The 20,316-nt window shown below is 42.3% G+C and overlaps 2 protein-coding genes across 12 annotated transcripts in view; both read right to left on the bottom strand.

Moving 5' to 3' along the window:
* Window positions 1-416: 416 nt before the first annotated feature.
* LOC110504961 (ras-related protein Rab-6A) lies at window positions 417-8,288 on the bottom strand. Of its 9 annotated transcripts, XR_016491640.1 has the most exons (10): window positions 7,864-8,227; window positions 6,904-6,962; window positions 5,994-6,047; window positions 5,527-5,632; window positions 4,871-4,976; window positions 4,289-4,400; window positions 3,775-3,868; window positions 3,314-3,407; window positions 2,648-2,714; window positions 417-2,430 (listed from the first exon to the last, which is right to left on the bottom strand). XR_016491640.1 is itself a non-coding variant. In XM_021583871.3 (8 exons), exons 1-8 carry the CDS (start codon window positions 7,940-7,942, stop codon window positions 2,366-2,368), a joined length of 636 nt encoding a protein of 211 aa, XP_021439546.1. In that variant the 5' UTR covers window positions 7,943-8,288; the 3' UTR covers window positions 417-2,365. The 9 variants fall into 9 exon arrangements, 4 of the variants coding, with proteins under 4 accessions (XP_021439546.1, XP_021439543.1, XP_021439544.1 ...); XR_016491639.1 differs by lacking the exon at window positions 3,314-3,407; XR_016491641.1 differs by lacking the exon at window positions 3,775-3,868.
* A 6,337-nt stretch (window positions 8,289-14,625) lies between these two features.
* LOC110504958 (arrestin-C) overlaps window positions 14,626-20,316 on the bottom strand; it is a 149,318-nt gene continuing 143,627 nt past the window's right edge. For 2 of the 3 annotated variants that reach the window (XM_090219631.1, XM_021583865.3), the window contains 12 exons: window positions 20,222-20,282; window positions 20,053-20,097; window positions 19,744-19,937; window positions 18,993-19,052; window positions 18,800-18,876; window positions 18,557-18,692; window positions 18,327-18,411; window positions 18,006-18,078; window positions 17,715-17,852; window positions 16,690-16,797; window positions 16,209-16,262; window positions 14,626-15,288 (listed from right to left, as the gene is read on the bottom strand). In XM_090219631.1, coding sequence (XP_090075757.1) covers window positions 15,267-15,288; window positions 16,209-16,262; window positions 16,690-16,797; window positions 17,715-17,852; window positions 18,006-18,078; window positions 18,327-18,411; window positions 18,557-18,692; window positions 18,800-18,876; window positions 18,993-19,052; window positions 19,744-19,937; window positions 20,053-20,097; window positions 20,222-20,282 — 1,053 coding nt within the window. In that variant the 3' untranslated portion in view covers window positions 14,626-15,266. Of the gene's footprint in view, window positions 15,289-16,013; window positions 16,044-16,208; window positions 16,263-16,689; window positions 16,798-17,714; window positions 17,853-18,005; window positions 18,079-18,326; window positions 18,412-18,556; window positions 18,693-18,799; window positions 18,877-18,992; window positions 19,053-19,743; window positions 19,938-20,052; window positions 20,098-20,221; window positions 20,283-20,316 lie in introns of all 3 variants that reach the window. The other variant, XM_021583866.3, reaches the window with a different exon arrangement.

Here is a 20,316-nt window from a genome sequence, read left to right as displayed (position 1 = left end):
CTCTCAAAGTCTACATACTGTATATTGTAAATGCACAATATCTTACTTATTATTAAATAAAATGTCATCCTGGCACAGAAACGGTCACATTGTTGGTTACAATTATCACTAATGCATTGTGGAATACATGACAAGGCCCATACATCTATTGATCAAGGCTACACTGTAGTGACAAAAGGCAACATTCCATTCATTGGGGCCAATAACCTTTGACCTGTAATACTATATTACACGGATAAAAAAAGAAAGAGGTAAAATAAGATATTTTAAAGACCACACTGATAAATAACACGTCTGACATTCTTCATTTTGTAGGAACAAAGTTAAATTAACATTTCTAAAGCAATGTGTATGTAAAGGTAGGCTTATCCTATTAATAATATTCATAAAAATCATTTGCAAGAAGCTTGGAACAATTTTGGTGAAATACCTTTACTTCATGTGATACACTTGTGTTCCTTAACTATCCTTTTTGTTTACAGCAGAGTAATACTAACAGCACATTATTATTCACAGAAACATTGCTAAACACTAGTAGACATATTTCAACTGGACAGACACTTCAGAAAAGCACAGAGCTGAGTGTTCAGTCAGCGACAGGTAATAGATTTAGCTATTAAGCTAAAGGTTGTTCGATGTAATTAAATACTTATCTACATTTGTTTAAACATTTTAAAATGTTGACATTTTCAAACAATCTACAGCTATTGGTGTGTGGTTGTGGGGTTGGGCCCTTTTTGACTGTGGTCATTTGGTTTGTGTATGCCACCGTGTGTACGTGGTAAAGGACTGGGGTGAAGTGAAGCCCTTTCTGTACCTAAACCAATCCACTGACTATACACACTGCAGAGAGTCAACATCATCAGTGTGACCGTGGTGACTTGAGACGAAACAACCAGGCCTGGCTTTTGCTTTGAAATTCAGCATCCAAGCAGAGACACGGAAATAAATAAAACACTAACTTCCACGTGCGTGCCAGCAACTCTAATTTTTGTCAAGCATACAATGCAATTTTACAGTTGCTTGTGTTAAATAAATTAAAAACAGTCATACACAGGCAATAGCGATAAAAATTATCTTCACTGCACTTGTTTTTTTACAGCAAGGGTGTTAGGAAGCGTTAGCTGTATCTAAACTGCTCTACAAAACAACTACTGAAGCCAGAGGCCCGTCAGCAGGCCTCTCGATCTTTACAATATTGGGACTCGATTCAGTGCACACCGTTGGTGAACAAACAAGCAAGGCATCTGTGTTCTTAACCGTCTATAAATCCTGCATGATGAGCACGCTGTTCCTGCAAGTGTGATGAAAACAAGACAATACATATATCAATTGGAGGGTGAGTAGGAGACATTGTATGGGCCAAGTGACATGTTTCCATTTAGTGTGTAAAAGGGTTGACACCTGCTCACTCCATAGCCCCACACATGGACTTTAAAACACCTTTTCTCCTCAGACACAAGATGTTTGTATGCATGTAGATGACTGAGGAAAGTTCCTCTGACAGAGCAGCCATAGTTTTGAAGTGTACATCAGTAGATTTAGGTTAGTATTTTCCAGTACAATGAATTTGGGATTATGTCCCTTTTCTAAAAATGTATACCCTTGTTTCCTATCGGATTGGCTACACATACTTTCTGAAGCATCCCCCTTGGACAACCTGCCAAATTAACAAACCAGCCGCCATTGAAATCTTCAGTCGACTAACTATAGTAATCCTAAATGAATTTATTTGGCTGTTCTTGCCCTTAAAAATATTCCTTATTCATTAGGCTTAAATTAATAGATTTGAGCCAACAATTATTCAAAATAATGTTCATCAAGTTGAGGGGAATCTTTTTGCAATTAAGTATTTAAAGAATTATGGGAATCAGTAACAGACACTGTGTTGATCACGTATATAGAATACTGTAGCTGACCCACTCCACTCTCCATTGGAAATAAAACCAAAGACCTAAAAAGGGACTGAGACCTTTCATAGTCACTTAAATAATCTCAAACAATATCACTTTACAACAATGACAAGTGTGATGGCACTAATGCTCCAAAAAGTGCAATAACCCAGGAGCAGTTAGTTATGTCAGTCTGCAATCCTAGATAATGCCATGCAGTTGGATGACAATCTGGTCATATTCAGCATTTAACCTACTCTGTGTTGACAGTTTTACTTTTTACCTTTAATATTATCTTTAGATGATCTGTTTAAATAGAGAGTAATAGCACATCAACACAGTTACTCTGAAAAATCACTGAGTCGAAAGAGGTTCTGCAGCCAATGGCAGTGAGCCATGGGTGGGGAGAGTGGCCACTGAGACACAAGCTGTTGGTGGGGAGGAGGCAGGTCAGGTGGGGGTTTAGGTGTTTACTAGCAGGAGCAGCTGCTCTCTGTCACAGCCATCTCCGGCGGCTTCTCCAGTTTGATATCGATCACTGAGAGAGGAGGTGCTTAAGGAATATTCTCCATTAGACATTTCATGCATCAAACATTTGGGGGGGGATATTATGCAAGTTCAACTAAATTAAATCCATAAGCAACAGATAACATTACAACAGACACTGACACATTTCTGGAGTGTTGATTACATGTTGAGCTCAAACACACTACAAACCATTCTGCCTCGGGGATAACCCCTTTGTGAAAAGATACTGTCCTCTTTGCTCTTCTCTGGTGTGCTATCCATCCCAGGTAAGGCTGCGGCAACACGGCGAAACAGCTGAGGAATCACAAGAAAGGAAACAGTGGAGCAAAACAGCCGTACCACACAGTGCATCAATAATGTAATGTTGGCCACATAACAGTTACAGCCTAGATGGTAAGTCAATATTTATAAGAGATCATTTCACACAATAAAAATACAAATAAATCTACAGTACATGGGGCTACATGACAAAATTGATCCTGATATTTATTACACATTCATCTTGGAAGATGTCCCATTTAACACGTTAAGAGTCGTTAACTTGCGTCAAATTAGTCATGTGATTATTTAGATTCTATCCCCATTCAATAAGCCTGTTGATGGCTCCGTGCCAAACAGTGAGAAACACAAGCAGACATTTTGTGGAACGAGGCAAAATAAGAAAAAAAAACATGGAGCCAGACAGCGCAGTACAATTGATGCCGAAGCGTTCTAAAACAATGGACGTGAACGTCAACACAACACCTGAGCACTGAAGTGAATCACAACGCAGAGAGGACAAGGAGGACAGGCCATGCGGAGTCAAGTGAAAAGAGAAGGGAAAACTACAAGTTGTGAAAATAGTCTAGGAGGGCAGATTGGGCTGGACTATCCTGAGTGAACAGAAGCTCTACCTGTTTGACATTGTAGCCAGTCTTTGCGCTGGTTTCAATGAACATGACATTCAGTTCCTTAGCTCTCTGCTCGCCCTCTTCCGTGGTGATCTGTCTGCTCAGGCCACAGCCGAGAGGTGGAGAAATGGAGGGATAGACAGACATGAAAGAGGACAGGCCGAGAGGGAAAGGGGGAGATGGAGAGAAAACGAAGAGCTCAGAGTTTTTGGTTAGAAAGAGAGAGGGTTAGTTTGGCCATGCCTCTGAGAGACAAACGGATAGGAGGGAGCAGCTTTGCTGAGAAAAGATGAAACAGCTTGACACGCTATAGAGGGAATCCAAAGTCACTCACAGCACAGTCACTTGGTCCACATTAAACATTAATCCACATAGTACATGACAAATTACTCTTCCTAAGGGGGAGCATAATGAGCAGTTCTGGAGGCTGTTTGAACACCTGCTGGTGGTAACTGGAAACCCACCTGTTTGACGTTATAGCCAGCCTTGGCACTGGTCTCTATGTACATCACATTGAGTTCACGAGCTTTCCTTTCTGCAGTCTCTACAGACACTTGTCTGCCATGGTCCCAGGGGGAGGGACAGGAGGGGAGGGTGGTGTCAGGGGGTTGGGAGTGGACACCAAATCAAAGTGACATGGGGAGACACCGGGGAAAGGGAACAAAACAAATGTTGATAAAACCAAAATTTGACCAAAAAAAAGAAACGTTTAACCAAATAGTAAGCAGGGTGAACATGGAGTAAAGTTCAATAGATCAAAAACAGAAAACACTTGAAAATGAATGTTGTGCCCAATATACTCATTCAAATCTAAATAAGATGGGATGCCAAATACAATCGAGGGAGGAGGAACCAGGCTTTGAGACAAAGTGTTCACACATACAACGGTTGTCAAATAGGTCAATATCCAGTTCAGGGACCACATTGCCGTTTACCACCTCATCAACTACTCTCCACACACACACACACACCATGTACCTTTTATCAGCCAGGTCTGTTTTGTTTCCCACAAGCATGATAATGACATCACTTCCTCTCTCTGTTCTGACATCATCAATCCACTTAGAGGTTTGCTGGAATGAATTGAGGTCTGAGTGGAAGAACATTAGCAATTCAGAATGCATACAGAGTGAGCATGATCACTTTAAATATCTTATGAGGTTTGAACTCCGGGTGAAGGGGATATGAACACGTTAGATACATTTGCTAATCAGAACAGTCATTGCTCCTCATTGAAAGTACAGTTGATTTCAGCAGAGGAGTGAACACACAGTAGCCAGGTGTTAGTAAGCAAAAGTAGACAGTAAGTTAAGTTTAAGCACAAAGGAATAGTAGTCCCCACGCCACTGTTAATACAAGGGAAAACTCCCTAACCTCCATGAAGTTGCATCATTAAAGTCCCTACATGGCGACACTAAATGCCTCCAATAATAACAGCTTCTAATGTATGAGTAGTGTTGCTGAGGTTTGCTACTGTCTTATGACAGCATCCTTCCCAATGTAATATCCCAGTTGACCCCGCCCCCCCATTACAGTGACGAGAGCACAGCTCTAACTCACTGGTGATGTCATAAACCACCACAGCGATGGTGGAGTCGCGGATGTAGCTGGGAATGAGACTACGGAAACGCTCCTGTCCAGCAGTGTCCCAGAGCTGGAGTCGGACCTGGGGAGTGGGACGGAGGAGAAGGAAACGGGACAGACGGAAAGGGAAAATGGAAAAGAGGAACGACATAAAATAGTTGCAAGAGAACATCATGGCAGCAGAGGCGGAAATGCTCATGCATCCTGGATTAGGAAAAAGCTTTCCCATGTAGCTAGCAGATGACCTGTTCCCAATGTTGACACTTTTTAGTTACCTAGTACAGATGGCAAATGTTCTAAATCAATGCATTTGGAGCAAGGAAAGCATTTCCCCCATTCCTTAGACAAGCCCCTTTAGGGACAACATTTCCACAAGCACAATCACCACTGGATGTACTTGGAGGTATACCATTCCACTCTATTGGCCTATTTGGAACCATTGCACCAACAATGTAATTTATAATATCTACTGACTTTATGGTAGCACATAATTCTCAGACAATGGAAGCCCTGAAGCACTAGGAGGCTATTTTCATTACTACAGTCCAGTGACGTTGCCAAGCTGCGGACATGCTGTTTGCCCTGTTCTCCCCTTCCGTCCACTGAGGGAAGGGCAGGGAGGTGATACCTACTTGCTATGTCATAAACCACCACAGCAGCGGCTGAGTCTCTGATGTAGCTGGGGATGAGACTGCGGAACCGCTCCTGCCCGGCTGTATCCCACAGCTGGAGCCGAATCTGTGGCCAACCACACAACAAACCGAGGAGCGGACACAGTTCGAAACCCAGCCATGGGGATGGAGGGGAGGGGTGGACAGAGACAAAAACGTATGATGATGGAACTAAAAACAGAATCATGGTAGGAAAGAAAACATGGGCTAAATGAAAACTGATAATGAAACTGCAACTCATAGTGCATCTACGTCCATGCTTTAAACAAGCAGTCTAGTCAGGATTAGATAAAAAGGAGACTACCTAAGCCCCTTTTTGACAGTGGCTTGGAGGGGGATATACAATGATCTCATATGGGCACAAACTTAAGGGACATGTGAAATGGTTTCAAGTGATGCAGATGATATAGAAGCCAAGTTGTACTTACCGTACGATCTTCCAGATACATCGTTTTCGATAAAAAGTCTATGCCAATTGTTGCCTGCAAGACAAAAAACATTCTCCTCAGATATCACTACCAAACTGCATGACTGTACTACATTCAACAATAAGCCAAATAAAAATATGGCCTTGTGTCCTTGTTCCCCCCCCCCCCAGTTTTTTATCATATTGTATGCAAGCTATAATCAGGTTACAAAAAACAGAACATGGCTCTCAAAGGCAGACATTTCCACCAAGCAAAACAACCCAAAGCTCAGAGTGGTGTGGATGCCAACTAATGTTACCCTTTTTCCTCGGAGGACCTGAGCCCTAGGACCATGCCTCAGGACTACCTGGCCTGATGACTCCTTTCTCCCAGTCCACCTGGTGGTGCTGCTGCTCCAGTTTCAACTGTTCTGCCTGCAGCTATGGAACCCTGACCTGTTCACCGGACGTGCTACCTGTCCCAGATCTGCTGTTTTAAACTCTAGAGACAGCAGGTGCAGTAGAGATACTCCGAATGATCAGCTATGAAACACCAACTGACATCTACTCCTGAGGTGCTGACCTGTTGCACCCTCTACAACCACTGTGATTATTATTATCTGACCCTGCTGGTCATCTATGAACATTTGAACATCTTGGCCATGTTCTGTTATGATCTCTACCCGACACAGCCAGAAGAGGATTGGCCACCCCTCAGAACCTGGTTCCTCTTTAGGTTTCGGCCTTGCTAGGGAGTTTTTCCTAGCCACCGTGCTTCTACACCTGCATTGCTTGCTGTTTGGGGTTTTAGGCTGGGTTTCTGTACAACACTTTGAGATATCAGCTGATGTAAGAAGGGCTTTATAAATACATTTGATTGATGTGTTAGTTACATGCAATGAATTACCATTACTTGAGACAAGATAATGTACCTGATAGGTGTTGTCAAAGCTGTCATACATAAACCTGGTGATAAGCGATGTCTTTCCCACTGTAAAGACAGAACATTTCGTTTACATTGACATTTTCTAAATTCTGCATGATCCTCTGCAACTGTAATTCGTGAGGAAAAGCAATAAAACGTACCTTTATAATAAACATTTAGCTATTTAAAACACAATACTGACAGTGATATATGTGATGGTATTGTTTATTTCCATGATAAATCGAAAAACTAGGCGTTGGAGTACTGACCCACGCTGAGCTGGCAAAGGGTGGAGCCACGAATGAAGGCGATAACTAGCTAACGTTAGCTAGCTAAAATGGACTGGGAAATCGATATACCGTTTTGGGGCTATGCAAATCTGAATTAATATTTGTTTGAAGAAATAATATAGCATATGTCTGGTTTATTTCTCTGAATGTTGACGTTTGTCACAGGAAATAGCCAAGGTTGAATAAAAGGCTCAGTGAGTTAGCAGCCTCAACTGGCTCCCCTCTGACAGACGTGGCTTAGCAAACTGACTCCACCCACACAAGCTGAAGTTAGATACCAAGTAAACAGAAAAACATTCACATCAAATGGAAAGAATGTAACTTGAACTCGTGAATGACACCGACAGTTCAGTATCTTAACGTTAGTTAGTTACGGGATACGACCAAATATATTACCAAGCTAACGTTAGCTAGTACCTAAATTAGCTAGATAGCTTTATCCACCAATATCTTTGGCAACATGAACTCAAGCAACCCATTTTTGCTGATTCAATGGGATAACGTTAGCTAGTAAGCAAGTTCCCTTGGCTAACATATAGCTAACTAACATAACAAGGCGTCGTTTAGCATAATCGTTCTGTTTCGGCCTGGCTAGCTAACAGCCAGGCTAACGTCAGATAGCGGTACTCTCACCAAAACAAATACTCACATGCTCTGCTGAAAAGACCTCCACTTACCACTTTGTTCGCCTAAGAATACGAGCTTGAATTTCCGCAGGGGGTTGCCAAACTCTCCACCGCCGGTCGTGGTCGACATCTTTATTAAACGATAAATAACAGCTGGCTAGCTATATTGCCAATTTCCTAAGCTGTCTCGACGGGAAAGAGAGACAGGGTAGTATATCGATAGCCTAGCTTTTGTTGCGTGCTGTGTGTATGCTAGTTCTGTATGTGAAATTGTGACGCGCGAGCCAGCACCCCCTGACGGACAGACTACGAGTACCAAAAAGTGCAGGGACTGCATTCCAAACACTTAAAAGACACACCCTATCCCCTCAGCCCTCAAATTAAGTGGACACTTCTGATGACGTCTTGCACTTGCAGGGCAACGGTCGAGGGAAGAATTCATTAATTTCAAATGGATCTATCTTACCCGGAAATGTGTCACTCGTTCTTCCCAACAGTGTGCCTTATATATGTGCAGTCAATTATGATTGCATTTCATATCTTGGCTAAAAGACAGCTCCCAAAAATGAGTTAATGTCATTTTTGCTATATTAAATACATGCTTAATTATGTGGACAAGTATCCTGCCTCTATTGTATTGTGTTTTGGAGAAATTGGGGGTCATGTTAGCAGTAACTGCATACTGTGAAACCAAGTTAAATACAAGCCATTTTTCTCATTTCCACACTATAATCAGTTACTGCATTTTTGCTTGGTAGGGCAGCATAGTCCCTGTGCCCAAGAACAACAGTGACAGCCTATAGGGAGGAGGTCAGAGACCTGGCCGTGTGGTGCCAGGACAACAACCGCTCCCTCAACGTGATCAAGGCAAAGGAGATGATTGTGGACTACAGGAAAAGGAGGGCCGAGCACGCCCCATTCTCACTGACGGGGCTGCAGTGGAGCAGGTTGAGAGCTTCAAGTTCCTTGGTGTCCACATCACCAACAAACTATCATGGTCTAAACACACTAAGACAGTCGTGAAGAGGGCACGGCAAAACCTATTCCCCCTCAAGAGACTGTAAAGATTCGGCATGGGTCCTCAGATCCTCAAAAGGTTCTACATCTGCACCATAGAGAGCATGCTGACTGGTTGCATCACTGCCTGGTATAGCAACTGCTCGGCCTCTGACCGAAAGGCACTACAAAGGGTAGTACATCACTGGTGCCAAGCTTCCTGCCATCCAGGACCTCTATACCAGGCGGTGTCAGAGGAAGACTTCATCCACCCTAGTTCTCCAAAAGGCTTCTTAACAGCTTCTACCTCCAAGCCATAAGACTCCTGAACACCTCATCGAAGGGCTACCCAGACCCCTCTTTTACGCTGCTGCTACTCTCTGTTTATTATCTGTGCATAGTCACTTTAACTCTATGTACATGTAACAGATGTGAAACGGCTAGCTTAGTTAGCGTGGGCGCTAAATAGCGTTTCAATCAGTGACGTCACTTGCTCTGAGACCTTGAAGTAGTAGTTCCCCTTGCTTTGCAAGGGCCGCGGCTTTTGTGGAGCGATGGGTAACGATGCTTCGAGGGTGACTGTTGATGTGTGCAGAAGGTCCCTAGTTCGCGCCCGGGTATGCGCGAGGGGACGGTTTAAAATGATACTGTTACATTGATGCTGTTGACCCGGATTACTGGTTGCTGCGGAAAAAGGAGGAAGGTCAAAAGGGGGGTGAGTGTAACAGATGTGAAATGGCTAGCTTAGTTAGCGTGGGCGCTAAATAGCGTTTCAATCAGTGACGTCACTTGCTCTGAGACCTTGAAGTAGTAGTTCCCCTTGCTCTGCAAGGGCCGCGGCTTTTGTGGAGCGATGGGTAACGATGCTTCGAGGGTGACTATTGATGTGTGCAGAAGGTCCCTAGTTCGCGCCCGGGTATGGGCGAGGGGACGGTCTAAATTTGTACTGTTACATACATGTACATATTACCTCAATTACCTCGCCTAACCGGTGCCCCCGCACATTGACTCTGTACCGGTACCCCCTGTAAATAACCTCGCTATTGTTATTTTACTGCTACTGTTTAATTATTTGTTACTTTTCTTTTCTATTTTTTACTTATTTTTTCTTAACTTCTTAAAGCACTGTTGGTTAAGAGCTTGTAAGTAATCATTTCACTGTTGTATTCGGCGCATGTGACAAATAACATTTGATTTGATTAGATTAGATCTGCAGACATGACATGTTAGCCAACCTACTATATCAGGTAAATGGAAAATGACGATGTATAAGTGTGATATCAGGAAAAGATATGTGCTCAAGTTAATGTTTTCAAAAGCTAACCAAACAAAAACATCATTACTTTTATGATACGTGTTTGAGTCGTCATGTGCATTAGTAGCATAATTTTACATGAATTTTTACTTACACTTGTATGTTGACTTCTCCATATTAACATTGGTTTTAAGTTTTGGCTGACTTTTCTTAGCGACTAGACAATCTGGACCCTCTCTTTGTAAAATTATCTGCCGAAATTGTTGCAACCCCTATTACCTCTTCAAAGGGGGTGACACTCTAGACCCAAACTGCTACAGACCTATATCTATTCTACCCTGCCTTTCTAGGGTCTTTGAAAGCCAAGTTAACAAACAGATCATTTTGAATCTCAGCGTACCTTCTCCGCTATGCAATCTTGTTTCAGAGCTTGTCATAGGTACACCTCAGCCACACTCAAGGTCCTAAATTATATCATAACCGCCATCGATAAGAGACATTACTATGCAGCCGTATTCATCGACCTGGCTAATGCTTTCGACTCTTGTCAATCACAACATTCTTATTGGCAGACTCAACAGCCTTGGTTTCTCAAATGATTGCCTCGCTTTGGTTCACCAACTACTTCTCCGATAGAGTTCAGTGTGTCAAATCGGAGGGCCTGTTGTCCGGACCTCTGGCAGTCTCTATGGGAGTGCCACAGGGTTCAATTCTCGGGCCGACTCTCTTCTCTGTATACATCAATGATGTCAAGCTTCCTGCCATCCAGGACCTCTATACCAGGCGGTGTCAGAGGAAGACTTCATCCACCCTAGTTCTCCAAAAGGCTTCTTAACAGCTTCTACCTCCAAGCCATAAGACTCCTGAACACCTCATCGAAGGGCTACCCAGACCCCTCTTTTACGCTGCTGCTACTCTCTGTTTATTATCTGTGCATAGTCACTTTAACTCTATGTACATGTACATATTACCTCAATTACCTCGCCTAACCGGTGCCCCCGCACATTGACTCTGTACCGGTACCCCCTGTAAATAACCTCGCTATTGTTATTTTACTGCTACTGTTTAATTATTTGTTACTTTTCTTTTCTATTTTTTACTTATTTTTTCTTAACTTCTTAAAGCACTGTTGGTTAAGAGCTTGTAAGTAATCATTTCACTGTTGTATTCGGCGCATGTGACAAATAACATTTGATTTGATTAGATTTGATCTGCAGACATGACATGTTAGCCAACCTACTATATCAGGTAAATGGAAAATGACGATGTATAAGTGTGATATCAGGAAAAGATATGTGCTCAAGTTAATGTTTTCAAAAGCTAACCAAACAAAAACATCATTACTTTTATGATACGTGTTTGAGTCGTCATGTGCATTAGTAGCATAATTTTACATTAATTTTTACTTACACTTGTATGTTGACTTCTCCATATTAACATTGGTTTTAAGTTTTGGCTGACTTTTCTTAGCGACTAGACAATCTGGACCCTCTCTTTGTAAAATTATCTGCCGAAATTGTTGCAACCCCTATTACCTCTTCAAAGGGGGTGACACTCTAGACCCAAACTGCTACAGACCTATATCTATTCTACCCTGCCTTTCTAGGGTCTTTGAAAGCCAAGTTAACAAACAGATCATTTTGAATCTCAGCGTACCTTCTCCGCTATGCAATCTTGTTTCAGAGCTTGTCATAGGTACACCTCAGCCACACTCAAGGTCCTAAATTATATCATAACCGCCATCGATAAGAGACATTACTATGCAGCCGTATTCATCGACCTGGCTAATGCTTTCGACTCTTGTCAATCACAACATTCTTATTGGCAGACTCAACAGCCTTGGTTTCTCAAATGATTGCCTCGCTTTGGTTCACCAACTACTTCTCCGATAGAGTTCAGTGTGTCAAATCGGAGGGCCTGTTGTCCGGACCTCTGGCAGTCTCTATGGGAGTGCCACAGGGTTCAATTCTCGGGCCGACTCTCTTCTCTGTATACATCAATGATGTCGCTCTCGCTGCTGGTGATTCTTTGATCCACCTCTACGCAGACGACATCATTCTGTATACCTCTGGCCTTCTTTGGACACTGTGTTAACAAACCTCCAAACGAGCTTCAATGTCATACAACACTCCTTCTGTGGCCTCCAACTGCTTTTAAATGCTAATAAAACTAAATGCATGCTCTTCAACCGTTTGCTGCCCGCACCTGCCCACCTGTCCAGCATCACTACTCTGGACGATTCTGACTTAGAATATGTGGACAACTACAAATACCTAGGTTAGACTGTAAACTCTCCTTCCAGACTCACATTAAACTTCTCCAATCCAAAATTAAATCTAGAATTGGCATCCTATTTCGCAACAAAGCATCCTTCACTCATGCTGCCAAACATACCCGTGTAAAACTGACCATCCTACCGATCCTCGACTTCGGCGATGTTATTTACAAAATGGCCTCCAACACTCTACTCTACATTATATTGGATGCAGTCTATCACAGTGCCATCCGTTTTGTCACCAAAGCCCCAAATACTACCCACGAGCCAACAAGACCTGTATGCTCTCGTTGGCTGTACATAGCTCATCTGTAAATAGCCCATATAATCTACCTCATCCCCATACTGTATTTATTTATTTATCTTGCTCCTTTGCACCCCAGTATCTCTACTTGCACATTCATCTTCTACACACCCTACCATTCCAGTGTTTAATTGCTATATTGTAATTACTTCATCACCATGGCCTATTTATTGCCTTTACTTCTCTTATCCTACCTCATTTGCACATGCTGTATATAGATTGTCCTACTCTATTATTGATGGACAAGTTTATGTTTGTTTATTCCATGTGTAACTCTGTCTTGTTGTATGTGTCAAACTGCTTTGCTTTATCTTGGCCAGGTCACAGTTGCCAATGAGAACTTGTTCTCAACTAGCCTACCTGCTTAAAAATAACAAAATATATAACAAAATATAAAAAGAAAATAAAAATTGGACCAACAAAACAAATAGCCGCGAGGATTCCCCCAAGGGCATAAGGCAAGTGTAAGTGGAGGAGTGTGCGTCTTTTATGAGTTCAAAATGCAGCCCAATGGACAAGTCTTCTTATTTGATAAGGTTTAACGCGGCGGTTGGCATCTGATAAACTTTGCATTACCGCCACCTACTAGACTGGAGTATAACTACCTTGTACTTTGCTTAAAAAAATTATTTATGAAAATCAACAAATCCCCTATCATCTAACCCTACAGTCACAAAATCTATATCACTTGTTGGCCCTCAGTATTGGTACAGATCTATTACTCACACCACTCCTCTCAGGATCCCTCCCCTAGACCAATCTTCCTCTACATCCTTCAATGCCTCAGCATACGACAACTTCTGCACTACTCTGACCCTGGAAACCTCAACCTGCATCTCTCACACGGGACATTTCTGATCCCCAGCCCCATGGGCACCACTACAATTAACACATACCACTACTTTCCCCCATGCTACACATTCCTTTGTCTCATACCCTTCTGCACATTTCTCACACCTAGGAACCTCCCTCCTACACACTGCTGCCACATGCCCATAAGCTTGACACCTGTAACCACGTAATGTTTTCTGCACAAATGCTTGTATGGGATTACTTCCATATCCTAACATCACTTTGTCAAGCAAAGACTCAACATCCAAACTTAAAAGGACAGACAATGACTAATTTGTTTCACCACTCGTGCCACCCTGTCTGCGTCTCACCAAACAACGAGCATCACAAACACTGGGTACATTCACCGCTACCCCAGTAATCACTCCTTTCAATGGCACCCTTTTCTTGAGAGCAGAACAAATCACATCTCTTGACCCCATTCATTTAACACGGAGCGCCTGCTACCTATGACCAGCAGAAACACAAACAATTATCACAAGAGCACTTTTGGTTACTTTTACTGATTCCACAGCACCCAACTCTTGTTTTCACCCACCCTGAAACCACAAATGGATCAGCCAAAAGGCAGTGCTCCACTTTTTCCAAAAATGTAATTTCTACCGTCACAGACTCCTCTTTCTCCTGACCCTCGGTGCAAGCAACAATGAACAAGTGATGGTGCTACAATTTGCTTTGTAGCTAATGGTTTAAATGTTCTGAATTATTTGTCTGTGGGCTTATGTGACTGCATTAGTCATAGTCCATGTGTGACACGCTAGGAACCATAGTTTTGGTCCATGCTTCCCAGGGGCCCTAATTAGTTTGAAAGATCTAAAATCACCGCGTTCCAGTTTGTACTTGTGCTTGTCATTTGTTTCAGACCCATTTGAAACCCCATGCTGTCTTGATAATTGTTTGGGGGGTGTGGTTGATTGTGTTCAGACGTTGTTTGTTTGAGGTTGACAAAATGCAAGAGTTTATTGCATTGAAAGACATGCAATTGGCCCAACATCCTTTGTTGTTTGCAGATTGTCATGTGTTTGGAATGGCTTTGATGGCTGTGGGGAATTGTTTATCGTAATCAGAGGAAAGAAGAGGTGAACTAACAGAAGACAGTGAGGAGATACACTAAAGATTTGACACAGGAAGTAGGAGGTGAACATCTTTTTATTTTTTTGTTGTTGAATAAGACATGATCCTGTGTAGCTCAGCTAGTAGAGCATGGCACTTGCTATGCCAGGGTTGAGGGTTCGATTCCCATGAGGGACCAACATGAAAATGGATGCACTCACTAAGTTGCTCTGGATAGGTGTGTTTGGTAAATTACTGAAATGTAGAGTGCCACAGCCTTCTCCCCACCCACTGCTCCCCACCTGTTCATATAACTCTCATATGCTGGTACAGTTCCTTTTGAGATACCATCATGTGTGCAAAAAAATAAATAGCTGTTAAATACTCTTTATTGTAGAGTTCACTTTAAAAAGCAAAACAATTTAAACTATTGAAATTACTTTTGGACCTATAGTGGCTAGTAATTAATTGTGTTTCGTTCAAGGGGACTCAGAGCCCTCATCTATCTGCTATATGATGCCATCCCAGTGTGCCCTCATCAGTAGGTGTAATGCTGATGAAGGGTCTAAGCAAGAGAGAAAGCAATATTGTTGTTGTGATCCTCTTGGGTCTCTGCTATATGTTATTGGTGCTTAGTTTCTTTGGTGTCAGTTGTCCTTTCAGCGAGTCTGTTGCTGTTGCTCTTACTGATCGTCCTTCTGCATCTTCTGTTGGGGAATCTACTCAAATTTTACATCCGTTCTAGAGGGGGAGACATGGACAAACACAACATCACATCAGCTATCTGACAAGGAATTGCTTGAATATGTGGTTGTTCTGTTCAATAGTTTTTCTCTCTTTTTGAGTCCACTATCAAACCATGATATCTTGTGCATTGTACTACAGCAGTCATAGCCGTGGGAAGTAGGGGTGTTGAGGGTGCTGCAGCACCTCCTTCCGAGTGGCGCAGCGCTCTAAGGCACTGCATCTCAGTGCTAGAGGCGACACTACAGAACATGGTTCGATCCTGGACTGTATCACAACTGGCTGTGATCGGGAGTCCAATAGGGTGGTGCGCAATTAGCCGGGGTTGTCTGTCATGGGTAAAATAAGAATTTGTTCTTATCTGACTTGCCTGCTTAAATAAAAAATATTTAATAACTATTATTACCCAATCCAAAACATCTTCCCGCGGCCATGACAGCGGTGTCTCTATATCATCCTAATTGACATATGTATCCAAGTGTATGATCGTTCAGTAGCACAATACACAAGCATATCAAGAGGATACATTGTGTTGACATTGTGCACTTCTTTAAGAGCTATTTCTATACCTTGACAGTGTATCCAATGAGCAACCATGGAAAATGTTTCTTTAACTGCAACTATTTCAACCCTTTCCCACTATCACCAAATAATAATGTTTTTGTATCCCTTGAAGAAGTGAATATCGGGCCGAAAACATGTGACATTGAGAGTGACCTCACCTGCACCACAGAGGCATTTATTCCACTGGGCTGCAGTTCATAAATGCACAAACACACATAAGATCAACATTCTTGTGGAAACAATTAGAAACTATAGACTCAATGGAAAACTGAAATTGTCACTCATGCCAGAATATCATCACGTATGAATCCCCCATTTCACACTGATAAACCAGGTGGTAGAGTCATACTTACACATCTGCAGGTTTGGGAGACATCAATACCAAAGGTAATTCTACTCCGACATCACTGTGGCGAAACAAAATGTACATTATCAGTGGGCAACATAATCATGTTTCTCCAACAAAACCATGCTGACATTCATGTACACCGAGTGACCAAACATTAAGAACACCTGCTCTTTCCATGACATAGACTGACCAGGTGAAATCCACTTCAATCAATGTAGATGAAGGGGAAAAGACAGGTTAAAGAAGGATTTTTAAGCCTTGAGATATGATTGAGAAATGTGTATGTGTGCCACTGAGAGGGTGAATGGGCAAGACAAAAACATTCAAGTGCCTTTGAACAGGGTATGGTAGTAGGTGCCAGGCACGCCGGTTTGTGTAAAGTACTGCAACGCTGCTGTGTTTTTCACACTCAACAGTTTCCCATGTGTACTCTGTGTTTGTCATGTAATAAAGTGCACATGTCATATATCATCTCCTGTTCTTACCTGGCTGTTAGGCCTCCCAAGAGGCCTCCGCTGGAGACCAAGAGGTTCACCTTGATTTTGTAAGCAACTAAGATTCCCTGCATTCCTTTATCCATGCCAGGACGAATGCTAGGAGAGGGGAGGACAGAACAGGGATGGGTTACCTCAGGCTTTTTGACAATAGATGATGATGCAGAAAAGGTTTTTTTATCATCATCTACAGAAGGAGAGCGGGGTGTGGTGGAGATACACCACAGTTCAAAAGTTTGGGGTCCCTTAGAAATGTCCTTGTTTTTGAAAGAAAATTATTTTTTGTCCAATAAAATAACATCAAGTTGATCAGACATACTGTGTAGACATTGTTAATGTTGTAAATTACTATTGTAGCTGGAAACAGCTGATTTTTTAATGGGATTTTTAAAAAAAAATGGAATATCTACATAGGCCCATTATCAGCAACTATCACTCTTGTGTTCCAATGCCACGTTGTGTTAGATAATCCAAGTTTATCATTTTAAAAGGCTAATTGATCATTAGTAAACACTTTAGCAATTATGTTAGCACAGCTGGAAACTGTTGTTCTGATTAAATAAGCAATAAAACTGGCCTTCTTTAGTTGAGTATCTGGAGCATCAGCATTTGTGTGTTCGATTACAGGCTCAAAATGACCAGAAACAAAGAACCTTCTTCTGAAACTCGTCAGTCTATTCTTGTTCTGAGAAATGAAGGCTATTCCATGCGAGAAATTGCCAAGAAACTGAAGATCTCGTACAACGCTGTGTACTACTCCCTTCACAGAACAGAGTAAACTGGCTAACCAGAATAGAAAGAGGGGTGAGAGGCCCCGGTGCAGAACTGAGCAAGAGGACAAGTACATTAGAGTGTATAGTTTGAGAAACAGATGCCTCACAAGTCTTCAACTGGTAGCTTCATTAAATAGTACCCGCAAAACACCAGTTGAGCTTTTCTTTCAAAAACAAAGACATTTCTAAGTGACCCCAAACTTTTGAACAGTAGTGTATGTCTTGGGTAACTCACTGACTCACAGTGTGGTAGAAGCCAGGTTGGTATCTTCATCCTTTAGTCTGCCGTCCACGGCCAGACCACGCTTCTCTTTGTTGTTGGACAGAAGAGGGATCACCGTGAACGTCTTCTCCAGGGTGGATTCTCCTTTTACTTCCTCCCTGCGCAGGACGACCACACAAACAGGAAGTTGTGATCCACCAACAGTGAGAATCAAAATACACTTTATTGTTTGACTCAGTATTGGGTTATAGACACAAGGCTTAGTAATTCTACATTACAGTAGAAATGGAATGAATGCGTTCTTGACTTACGCAAATTCCTCATTCAGAACAGTCTTGGTATATTTGTCTGCTTGGTAAAGCAGCACCTCTGTTGTCTGGTCAACTGGTCAGAAAGATGTGTGTTGGTCAGAAACAAGAGTTGAAACACACACGCAATCATGCCAGAGAATAATATATATATTTGCAGACATTTTTCTCCAAAGCGACTTACAGTCATCTGTGCATACATTTTACGTATGGGTTGCCCCATGAATCAAACCCACAATCCTGGTGTTGCAAGCGCCATGCTCTACCAAACGAAGCCAATCAGAACAGAAAACTCACGTCAAATCCACTTTTACGTTGACTCACTTGTTATTTTTATTTTCTTCACCACTTTTGCGGTTTCGTTGTTGATTTTGACTTTTACAGGGATTGGGTCTCCATGGAAATAGAGCTGAAAGTCACCAAAGGAAAGCAAACATGTTCAAATAAACAGGTATCATACAGAATGATCCATCAACAGAAAACCAGCACAGTAATCAACGTTCTCCTAGGCTGACAGGATACAAGTCTAATCAATGGAAGGGCTACAGGCCTACCTCCTTCTCTATAGAGGCCTCCAGGTGGACTAGCTTGTCAGACATCATGAAGTTCTTGCTGATGTCAGCCTGGGGTCCAGCAGGTATTGTTCCTGGGGCAAACTGGATCTTACGAATGATCAGACGGCAAGTGTCCCTGACAGGAGAGAGGAAGAGAGGGAGACAACCATCAGAACACACACTCATCTGATTACTGGCAACAGCAAATGGTATGCACAGTAGTGGAATTCCACTGATACGCACTTCTTGTTAATTTTCTCATCAGGGTCGTCTGCCTCATTGGCGATGTAGGCTTTCACCTCATAGTCGACACCACAAGCCTGCAGAGGTAGGAAACAAAGGAGTGATTTGTCTTTGATTAAATGATCAAATCGAGAGAGTGAAAAAGAAGAAATAGAGAGAAGATTAGAGAGAGAGCGAGAGGAGAAAAACGTACCTTGCCGACATCCTCTGGTGCAGGCTGAAGGCCGACTGAGCATGGTAGGTTGGTATCAATCTGAAACGGACAGGAAGTAAGAAGTGATCAGGTGTGGATGGATACAAACCAACAGGCTAGGATGTCCATTTCCTTCAAAGGTCCAATGTAGCCGTTTTTATCTCAATATCATATCATTTCTGGGTAACAATTTAGTACATTACTGTGATTGTTTTCAATTAAAATGGTATTAGCAAATAGCAATTTCTCAAGCAAGAATCTTGCTAATCTTGTCTGGGAGTGGTCTGAGTAGGGAGGGGAAAACTGAAAACTATCTGTTATTGGCAAAGAGGTATGGAACTGTCTTTGTTATTGGTCTATTAACTAATTTACTTAATTTATTTAATTTACTGCTGATGTCACCAGGCAGGCCAAAACTCCCTCCCACCAAAACATGCTTACATTTCAGGCAGTCTTACACTGAAAGGGCATTATGATAATTTTACCAATTTCACAGTATTATTCCAACTTCACAGTGTATATATAACATCTATATAAAACACAGGAAAATCAAGTTTTGGACTGCACTGGGCCATTAATGGGAATGTCCATTGTGACAAAAGTCTTTGATGTGGTTTGCAACATCCCCTAAGAGTGCGGACCGAGATTACACGTTGTGTGGCTGAACAGTGAGCTATGCACAGACATAATATATTTTTTATGTGATGCCGTGTGAAGGATGAGACGGAAGGAAACACACAGTGAAACTCACATTGAAAGTGAAGGCATGGCCTTGGTCCTCACATTTCTTCAGGAGGGCCTCCTGCATGGGGGTGTTGGCTGGTTTGGTGCCAACAACAGGGTAGATCTGCTGCCTCTGTATCCAGATGTCTTTTCTGTAGTTCATCCCGATCAGGTCCAGGTCGTCACTACCATAACGGAAGGAGCATGCTAGATACACCCATACTGCAACGAGATTAGAGATAGATCTTTGATATCAAGACTGAACCTCGATGGGCTGAATTTGACTTCATGCATCTTTCCTGGTTCAATAGATACAGTGAAATCAACTAAATGTTACCTTTCCTGCCTTCAAGTTCAGCGGGGTCAACCTTGATCACACCATCTGCAAGAGAAGATATATGTATGAAAAACACACACAAACACACACACACACACACACACACACAGATACACTAGCCTTAGATTAGTAAAGTGCAAAGATATTCAGAGATAACTTTATAACACACCGACGATATCAACAGCCTCCACATGGTCCACGAAGTCTCTCTTCCCCAGGTAGAGAGCAATCTGGGAAAAGGAGAAAGGGATAGAGAGACGTTAC

The sequence above is a fragment of the Oncorhynchus mykiss genome, chromosome 25 (genome assembly GCF_057628025.1).
Source record: "Oncorhynchus mykiss isolate SJ-2025 chromosome 25, ASM5762802v1, whole genome shotgun sequence".
NCBI lineage: Eukaryota > Metazoa > Chordata > Actinopteri > Salmoniformes > Salmonidae > Oncorhynchus > Oncorhynchus mykiss.
The sequence above is the reverse complement of the archived record's forward strand: the minus strand, read 5'-3'. Positions and strand labels throughout refer to the sequence as shown.